The 10,671-nt window shown below is 38.3% G+C and overlaps 1 protein-coding gene across 1 annotated transcript; it reads right to left on the bottom strand.

Moving 5' to 3' along the window:
* Positions 1-4,169: 4,169 nt before the first annotated feature.
* Positions 4,170-9,298, bottom strand: LOC122665571 (auxin efflux carrier component 6). The gene is made up of 7 exons (XM_043861728.1): positions 8,802-9,298; positions 8,023-8,681; positions 7,476-7,686; positions 7,299-7,384; positions 6,500-6,657; positions 6,311-6,387; positions 4,170-4,369 (listed from the first exon to the last, which is right to left on the bottom strand). Exons 1-7 carry the CDS (start codon positions 9,233-9,235, stop codon positions 4,303-4,305), a joined length of 1,692 nt encoding a protein of 563 aa, XP_043717663.1. The 5' UTR covers positions 9,236-9,298; the 3' UTR covers positions 4,170-4,302.
* Positions 9,299-10,671: the final 1,373 nt, after the last annotated feature.

Below are 10,671 nucleotides of genomic sequence, written 5' to 3'. Positions count from 1 at the left end.
GAACTTCAACTAAGGATGTAAACGGATCGAATTCGGTCGGATAGTGACATTATCATATTCGTATCCGATTATATTCGGACGGATTCGGTTAATATCTTATCGGTTTTCGGACGGATTCGGATAATTTCCAGATAGTGATTTTTTGAATACAGGTTCTCCTAAATAGATATGTATACGGATCGAATACGATTTTTTGACTATTCGTTGACATATTTACCGTTTTTATGATGAGGATCAGGGTTGAGAGTTGAGAGTTCAGTAACTACCCTTTCTTCTACTCTTCTTAGTCTTTTATTCTCTTACTTTTTTTACTTTTGATTTTTAATAGATATGTAATTCCATGTATCAAATTGCATAAAACAATATATATAAACCAATAGCAAATCTAAAAAAAGAATCGCATTATCTTAACTTATAAATTTATAAAAATAAAATAACAAAATCCAGTAAGGTAACTTCAAAGGATAGACAAACATAGAGTTATATTTCAGATATTTTATTACTATCGGACTGCTAAACGAATCGGATAATAATCGATCGAATAGGGGGATTATTATATTCGTATCCAATTAGTTTCGAACGGATTCAGATTCTCCTAAACGGATACGAACGCGGATCGAATACGAATTTACGAATATCCATTTATATCCCTAACTTCAACCGAGAAAAAAAATCCAAACATGAGGCAAACCGAAAGGAGCCTAACTCGGTGATCCTTGATATTAAATCCTAACCGTTCAACCGTTTTACCAAGTCCAAAGTGTATCGCCTTAATATAGGAATTTCAACCGTCGAAAAAAGTGTGAAACTCAGTCAAAGTGAAAGGAGCCTAACTCCAATAAGTCAAGGGAAAAAGCGGGTTGACCACGATCGAGTTTGGGCATTTCTAAATATGGTTAAGTTTTCAAGAATCTTGATCAAATTTTATGATTTTTTGACTCAACTTGGGTGATTTACTTAAGTCAAAACTTAATTTTCAACTATGATTGTTATCATTCAATTTTTTATTTTTTATTTTGAATAGAAATGGGAAAGAGAACACCACCCAATCATGTAGCGCACGCTGCCATTGCATTTTGACACAAGGTTGTGCAAAATGATCACCACATCCCTGGAACCCTAGGAATGAGCAGGGGTACGATAGTCATTTCACGTGCCTCTGTGTTAGGGTGCAGGGGTGACATGTCTGACGCAACCGAATGGTGTTCTTTCTCCCATAAAAAAACATATATTCAACAAAGCTCAAGAAATACAAAGAGCTCTCCTTCTCACACAAAGGAGGAAAAAAAGATGGTAATTAGAAAGAAAGTAAAAAACTGAATAACCATACAGTCATACACACACCATTATTAGGAGGGATCTCCAATAAAGCTAATGAACCAGACAAGGAGTTCCCAAGAATTAGCAAAGTAATTATTAGTGGTAGTGTCAAGGCAAGAGACTCCGAGGGAGTGACGCTTTCCCTGAACATCGAAGTAGATCGATCCCAAATCTATTGGAGTTTTTCAGATTTTTGGGTCCCAACATCTAATTTGTTTCTCTCCATCCAAATATGATAGATGGTAAAAGTTGCTCCATTGTGACCAAGTGGTCACGGGTTTGAGTCTGGAAACAGTTTTTCTATGAAAGCAGGGATAAGGCTGCATACACACTGACCCTCCCCAGACTCCACAGTGGTGGGAGCCTCGTGCACTGAGTAAGCCATTTAAAGGGCATCTAAAGAACAAGTGATGAACATATTCCAGTTCTTTCCAACAAAAGGAACAAGGGTAAGGGAAGAAGATTTATCTCTATCGATCGAAGAAAGTCCTGAGTTGGGAGCGTCTTGGTAATTAATCATTCGCCCATACATGCATGGTTACATGGTGATTTAATCCTTCTTTAATTTATTTCTAATTCCCAAGTAATCAAGAGAACGCATCAGTTAGTAATTTTAGTTTTAATTTTAACGTACCTTTATAGTATAGAATTAGCCATTTTCATTGCAAGAATGTTAACCATGCCTTCGATGGGTAACTGTGACTCAACAGCACACACAGAGTGGGGGATGGGGCTGGCATTGAGGGCCTTGGGGCTGGACTTATGGGCCTTGAGACTGATTTATATAATAACCCGTGAGGCCCAAGACCCATGCATTATCTCAGCCCATTAATGATCTATGGTTAATATAAGCCCATTGAGCAGAACCCATTTAATAATCATGTTGGTACCAATCCCCCAAGATTAGCTCGTCAATTAATCAGGCCAGGTTTGTGCAGGCCTAGGCCGCTTGGGCCGGTTTTGTACTTGCCACAAACAAGAACAGGCAAGTGGGAAAACCGAAACCTAGCACATGAATTGGGAGTCCAATAGAAACAGCTTGTCTTTACTTTGACCAAATGAGAAGGGAGAGAGGGGAAATGGATCAGAGTGACCAGCCAAACCGAGCTATATCAAGGCTGTGTTTGATTTGCATTCTTGGAATAGATTCTTGGTCTAGAACGCATTATGAAATCCAAATCTTCTGTATTTTCTAGCTTCAAAATGCATTAAAAACTCAAAATCTATTCTGAGAATTCATACCAAACACAGCCCAAGATTTCCCTTATATATGTAGTCCTGGTTCTCTAGTTAAAAATTCATATGGGTTAAAAATGGTGAAACCGGTGCTTGGGCAAGTCTTTATCAGAGAGACAAAAACAATGGCTCCGTTTGTTTTGGTGTAAAATTTTATATGTTTAAATTGTTCCAATGTAGAAAAATTTTCAGGTAAAATTTTATGCCGAAAAAAACTGAGCCAAAGTAAAGAAAAAAAGAAAATCCACCAACACATTGAGATTCATACCATTGGTGAGATAGTTCATCACAATTTGACATGTGACTGTTCTTATGTTTTATTTATCCATGTCAGCAAGATCAAATGAGCATTTAAGCCAATCCTTCTATACAAAAAATTGGATTCAAAAACCAAATTCAATTCTTCTCTCCATCTTCATTAATCAAAGCATTCTCATCTTACCAAAAAAAAAAAAAAATCGAAGCATTCTCAGGTAAAATAAGTTGATTTAGTTCGAAAACCTTTTGAAAGAGTAAATCTCGTCATTAATCCTCGTCCCTTTCTTGGGTTCAATCGAAAGGTTAGAACTAGTGGATTAAGAGATTCTTTCTTCACAATCGGCAAAAAAGAAAACTCGAATCTTGAAACATAAGCTATAATGCCTTGCACCGAAATCAGCCGTTAAACATCACATATCTACCTTCTTTTCTGACATTTCCAAGAAGGGGAGGCCCAAAATGATGGTACCCAATAGGACCTAAACTAACAATTGTACGGCCCATCAACGGTGGATCTACAATGCCAATTTTGTTGCAAATGATATGTAGTGGTAGTGGTAGTGGTAGTATCCAATGTCCTATTATTGAAATTTCATCCAAAATGAAAAAAAAAAAAAAAAAAAAAAAGACAAAAAGAGAGGAAAAACTTAGTGAAGCTGCAAAGTCATAAGACAAAAAATTTGTCTCTCTATGCTTTCTCCTTTATGCACGACGTACCATCATTTAACCTCACCAAGGAAGCAAAAGAAAATTGATAATGAAAGTAGCTCTCCTTTTACCTACTAAAAAGCAGGGAAAAGAGGAAAGCACCTTCCCTTCTTTATATGACTTGATGGCAAAGACCAAGAAAATTAAGATTTTCAGACAGAAGATCCATAAGAAAAAGAGGAAACAAGAAAACACAAAACTAAAGGAAGTGGGAATCAAATAATTTTGCCTTTGCCTTTCTTAAGTCAAATCTTATCTTTCCTTAAAAACTTCATTTCCACTCTCCATGCCCACAAGAAAATATTCTCCAACCTTAATCATAAGTAATGATAATTCATTTCCTTTCGGTTACCACTAACCTATGTATCAATTAATACATGCTCAACAGAGCTGGAAATCCCAGTAAATTTTTTTTTTGATGGTCTCTGAGAAATTCTTAGAAGGAAAAAAAAAAAAAAAAATTAAAAGAGAAATATTTTGGGTCATTAAATTTGATTGTTTAAAGATTAATGAAGCAGTAGAGCAGACCTTATGATCAGCATCAAGAATGAAGGATGATAATGGTGTTTGTACTCTCCAACATGAACATGTGAGATGTTGGGCTCAAATTGAGAAGAACAGGGAGCTGAGAGGGCCTTCATGACTTGTTATCATCAGAGATGAAATCTATCACCAGATGGGACCAATAAAAACTACACACCTAATACACTTTAAGTTGATCCCCACATGCCTTATTCAATACTGATTGTGTTCCTCTCTTGATGATCTATATAGGGTATTTCATAGGCCTAGCAATATGTAGTAGAGTAGAGTCACGGGCAAGGAGACAAGCATGCCAAAGATAACCCTGCACAAACACGAGAGTACAATAATTAAGACACATTTGTACATGATCTAGGCCTACCCTCCAATATATAGTAGAGGATTTAATTCATTCATATATGTGGAAAAGTAGCTTTTTTTAGTTGTATCAATTAAGTAGCAATGGATCGATGTGAGGTCACATAACTGTAAGGAGAGAGAGAGAGAGAGAGAGAGAGAGAGAGACAATGGTATCAATTAATTGCATCTAACTCCTACTACTCCTAGTGCATGCATAGGCTACAAGTATTGCAGCCCACTTCATAATTAAGACAAGGACTAACAATACTCATTGCTTGTCTCCAATCAGACAATTTCATTATAACCTAATATCCTCCTGTTCCCCTAAATCCTTCTTTACCCACCACCCCTCATTTAAAAAAAATTAAAATTAAAAAAAAAAAAACGAAAAAAAGTGAACTTAGCAAGAGAAATCTTAATCCACAATGACTAAGTGATTACATGGCAATTTTGATTATTGGATATATAAATCTCGGTGTGAATTATCTCCCTACCAGCCAAACGGGGTCTAAGAAAAATCTTACTACACAATGAATGACAGTGATTAAGCCCCCAAAGGGGTGCAGTGTGTACCACAACCCCTCGCTTTATCTCTACTCTCTAGCAAAGGGGAGAGGATCCTTGGCCAATAATTTAAGGTCATGCTTCGTGTAACCATAGTTAATTACAATGAACTTGGTATCAACGCAGTTTTATGACTTTCGTCGTTTGAAACTTGCATAGTATGGGTAGTAAAAAATTACCTTTCTTAAAGATTTTTGTCTTTATCTAAATTGGGTTTTTGTCTCTTGTGCCACATAGGACGGCGGCGACTTATTATCAACATATATCCTTGGTTACATGGAGATTTACCTTATTATTTATATTGGATTATCATTCTTTTCTTCTCTTATCAACTAAATCGATCCATTTGGCTTCCCAAACTATTAAATTCTCCCAGCCACCATGTGGTCAGCTCACTTTGAGACCTACATTTGCTTTAGAAATGGATGGACCTTGGTGGGGGCCAAACAGTTTTTCTTAGAAATTAATTTTGGACAGGGAGACATCTTGCGCCTCATTAGTCAAAATCATAAATGTGGAAAAGAGATTGCACGCCACCAGTGTGCAATATCCTTCTCATATTATCTTTTTTTTTCATATATTCTAAAAAATATAGGTCCCACCACATGGATGATATTTTTTTAAAAACAGTCATTGGTGTACCCCCCACACATACACAAATTGGAAGTGGGGGCGGTAGGACCTCTCCCAAAAAATAATTTTTCTTTACACCCAATGTTTTAGGTATCGGTATTTTATCAGCCACCGATATGTATCAATATTCCCAGAGACTGATAATGTTACGAGTATGGATACAAATTAGTTGTATCGATCTCAAATAGGCCCGATATGGACCCATGCAACTGATCCATGCTGATATCGGTGTTGACAATGACCAATACGATTCCGAATACCATATTTTATAACCTTGTTTACACAATTCACATAGGTCAGTGAGCAACCCTTACCGTTACCAAGAAAAAAAGAAGTGATCGAGCGACTCTTATAATTGTTTTACTAAGGTTAGCAAAACCTATTGCAAACCAATCTTGTTCCACAAAGTGACAAGATGACCCAACCCGGATCGGATTGCTTTTCACCCACAGTGAACCGGGTTATTTTTTTTTAACCCAGGGAGAGAAGAGATTCCTTATATTTATTACCAAAGTCCAATGCGACTCGATCTAGGGCAAGAAGACAAAGACTTGGTACTATAAAGGGAAGAAAGTATGGACCAAGCCCAATCCAACACCATTTATAACCTTGTCTTTTGGAAGACAATACAGACACATCAATATACCCTATTTATATATATAAAATAAATCAATATAAAAAAAAAACGAGAGAAAGCATAAATGCATACCCAGTACTAAGTATGTCAGGATGCAACCCATATTCTCTGGCGAAGACAAAAGGTACAATTCCTTGTGGAAGAGCAGCCTGAGATTCATAATCCCTTTAATTAATTAAATAATTAGGGAAGTTTAGAATCTAATGTAAATATATAGATCTTTTCAGTTTCTTTAACTCTACATACGAAAGAAAGTATTACCTGAACTATGGCAGCATGCAATTTGATACCTCTTAATCCAACGGCAACTGATGCCGCTGACATTAAAGTTGGTCCACTTAAGAATCGAATCGCCATTCCGATTGCCGCCATTTTTGTGCCACAGGCAATGATCCTTGGTTGAAGAGCCATGAACAGCCCTGCAATTTTTATCGATCAGTTATATATTTACATGCTATTCTGGACATGAATGTTTATTTTCATCAAATCTTGACTAAGTCATACATGGATTTATTTATTTTTTTAGTTCACAGTATTGATGCCACTGGTACAAATATCGATATGTATCGACCATACTGATATCGATTGATTCCAGATCAAAACAGTACTGTATCACATTCGTACCATATCATCCATCCAATCTGTATCAATGTCGGTCACAGCTGATACCAATTAATGTGAATCAGCCGATATGACTGTTCCGATATTAATTCCTAAAACCAAAAACCTATATAGTTTAAGAATCGGAATTTGATTGGTCAAATCAGCCTAATAGGATTGGAATGGATCAATCCATGTTGGGTTCTAGGGTACGTTTAGGCCGATTCCAGCCTACCTACTATTCTGTCTGTTGGAATAGGCTGGATCCGATCGGGATCACGATTCCAAGTTTAATAACCTCACTCCCACATTAATATGATTGCATTTATATATATAAATATAAATATATTATGGTGGTTCTTCATTAATTGTTGTTGTTGTTGGTTTTTTTTTTTTTTTTTTTTTGCTAAAGGTTAGATTAATTAATGAATACACTACAGCTTATTACCAACTTGCTTACCTAGACTAAACATAGCCATTCCAAGCCCTGCATCTGAAATTATCTTTATTGAATATTTAACCAAACTAGGCATACCTACATCCCACCTGCCATTTAAACACCATTCACACCATATCAGAAAGAGAGAGTCATTCATTACTGAGAAATGAAGTCAATTTCATTGCATGGAAAACTCACTTGAAGGAAATTAGAGACCAGAGAAGGCCTAAGATGCTGGAGTAAGTATTGGGATTGCGGGAGAGCTTCCGGCCCACCATAATCAATATTAGCCGGACCATGACCAGGGCATGTGGCATCTCCTGATTGGCTTCTTCAACTGGCTTTGTATCTACATCCTCCTCCTCTGTCCCTGGAAATTTTGTGTTGTTTCTGAAGCTTAGATCTTTCTCTACACACACATACAAAAAGAAATTCAAAAAAAAATTATAAAGAACCCTTAAATCTTCAAAACTGAAATATATATTCCAATCCAACAGTCAATGACCTTGAGATCTACACCTCAGGGATGATCCACAACTCAGAAGGAAGGGAAGAGAGAGAGAGAGAGAGAGATGGACGAGGCAAAACGTACAAAATCTGAAAAGCAGGGCTGCAAAGAGATGTCTACTCTAAAAAGGAGGAAAGCAGTGGAAGGAAGGAAGAAGACGAAAGTGAAAACACAAGGAACAGGAGGAACAGGGGAGCAGAAGGCTTTAAGCATGGACTGTGTCAAGCCGTAACGTACCTCCAAGGACTAGTCCAACATCTTTGCACCCTTGTCTCTCTCCTCCACAACCATGCTCACCAGCACCACCACTACCATCCTGACATTTTCCTGCAGATTCCCACGCCATTTTCACGTTCACCACCGAGAACGCCGGCGTATGATGCCCAAAAACCTTCCCATTACCCACAGGAGACCTTATCCAGGTGGGTGTGTTCGCCGTCGTCGCCGTCGTCGTATCCAACTCATTGAAATTAGAAGCACGTGGCGTCGGTTGCAGCGAATACGCGTCCGACGAAGCATACCCAGACAGCCGGGGACTTGCCGCACGGTACCCGAACACCAAATCGGCGTTGGCATGGTTGAACTCATGCGGCCGCGCCGGGGTATTGACAGAGTATATCTCCGCCCCGGATAGGTTGGATGCACGTGGGGTGATCGCGAACGACGATGACAAAGCCGAGTCCGGGGCCGATGATGTAGACTTTCTGATACGGACACGGATGCGTCCATTGCCGTCTATTTTAGATTCTGCTCTTAGCGGGTCCCGCCCATCCAGCGAGATCACGTCCCCGTCTATCTCAAACTTCGTTATCGCGGCCGCCGTCGATCCCGGAAACTGGTCTCGGATCAGTAACGTAGCTGCTCTGTACTCGAACAGGAAAAGCAAGAGCGTATACCTGCAAGCAACCAACGACACGGATTAATAATAGCAAGCCAAGATTTAATTTAACCCACTAACTAAAAAGATCACATTAATTAATAGAAGTGGTGGAGTAAGTGATTAACAGTAACAGTACCAAATGATGCACTGGAGAACAACAATTTGCACCATGAGAGACTGAGTGAAATCTCCATACATGGATTTAAGCAAAGGAATGCCCATAACGAGGGTGTTGGGTAATGTTGCAACGGAGAAGAGAGTGATCAACCAGTCCAGACCTCCTGCTGCAGTGGAGAAGATGGACCACAAGGAGAGGAGGACAAGAACTAGAATCTTAGAAAGAGTATCGGCGAGTATAAATTTGGTGTCCATCTGATATGGGTTGTTCTGAGAAATGAAGTGGAAGGAGAGAACAGGGACGGCGAAGACGGCGACGAAGCGGTTTATGCCGGAGCATTGCTCGGGAGTGAAGATCTTCCACCACTTCACGGATGCGTAGGCCACCAGCATCGCGAAGTAGAGGGGAACCATGGCGCACATCACCTTGTAGAAATCTTCTCCGCTTATCATCTTTCTTTCCAATCCTTCTGTCTTCTTCTTAATTCCCCCGTCTCTCAAATATCCGACGAGGTAAGGGTAGAAGAAGATCAGACGAGGAGGGTGGTGCTCCGTGCTCGTGGGTTTATATAGGAAAATCCATGGACCCAAAAAAAACCCACATAAAACCAGTTAGGTTTTTTAACTTTTAAAGTCTCCTTAATTAGCGGGGATTATCCAGGGGTTCGGTTGGGTTGGGTTGGGTTGGGTTGGGTTCTTCTAAAATTGAATTTCTTCTTCACGTTTTAACTCTACTCTAGTACTCTTAGGACTTGATAGCACCCTTCTTTATATCCTCTTTGTTAAAGGGTTTTTATTATTGACATTGACTGCCACCTCTTGAGATGTCAAATTCTTTATGGACGAAAGTTTTCTGTGGGAAAGTGTAGAGTCCACGTCTAGATAGTGGGAGACAAAATGACCACCCCACCCCTGTGAAAAGTAGAAATTTTGTACCTAATATGCTTTTGTGTCACCTCATTGGTCCATGCACACACAGAGGCCACACTCCTCCACAGAGAATTTTTTTCCTATACTCTATACTTTATATTTTTTTTATATCATTATTATCATTTCACAAAGCCTACTTAAAAAATATGCAAGACAATAGCAGCATCTTATAATGATATCATCATTAATCACTTTCAAATTATATTTTTAAAATTCTTTTATATTCCTAACTTAAACAAATTTTAGGAATAAAGACAATGGAGAACCAAAAGATGTCTATTGTCTAGTTCTAAATACACCTATAGAGGTGTCATTTAAACAATTCCATTTATTAAATGTAAAGTACTAATTCTTAACTTCTCATAGTCTGCTCGTATTTGAAGGACCTCCATATACTCTTCAAACCATGGTAGAGGAGCAGTCTTTCAATGTTTGTTGGAGGGAATCCGCCAGTCGACTGCAATTTTTGTATTATGATATGTAAGATAATTAAGGCACCTCAAGAATCTTTTGAGTTGATTCCTGTCTTTAGTTTGACTAGGAAATTCCTTGCGAAATTGATTGAATGGTATGAGTAATCATGGTTTTAAAAACGGTATCGAATCGGGCACGTATCTATCAATCCATATCAGTATTTGCTCCCTTATCCTGTATAGGTGGAATGATTCTAATTAAGGATAAATTTGTCTAAAAATAATTTTAATTGAAAATCCATATTATACCCCTACTTCATTTAAGATATCTATTTTATCCCCATGGTGAAGAGAATACTACTTTGTCATGGGTGAAGAAAAATCACCTCTTATAAAACTATAACATTTTAGCACTCCTCCTCACAGCATACCCTGACTTTACAGGCGGGCTTTCATTACAAGTTGGAGGGTCTAACCCAACACCTTAAGGCATTACATGGAAATAGCTCCTCAAGTAAATAAAGACACCAAAGACTAAATTAACCG

Source organism: Telopea speciosissima, chromosome 1 (genome assembly GCF_018873765.1).
Source record: "Telopea speciosissima isolate NSW1024214 ecotype Mountain lineage chromosome 1, Tspe_v1, whole genome shotgun sequence".
Classification (NCBI taxonomy): domain Eukaryota; kingdom Viridiplantae; phylum Streptophyta; class Magnoliopsida; order Proteales; family Proteaceae; genus Telopea; species Telopea speciosissima.
The sequence above is the reverse complement of the archived record's forward strand: the minus strand, read 5'-3'. Positions and strand labels throughout refer to the sequence as shown.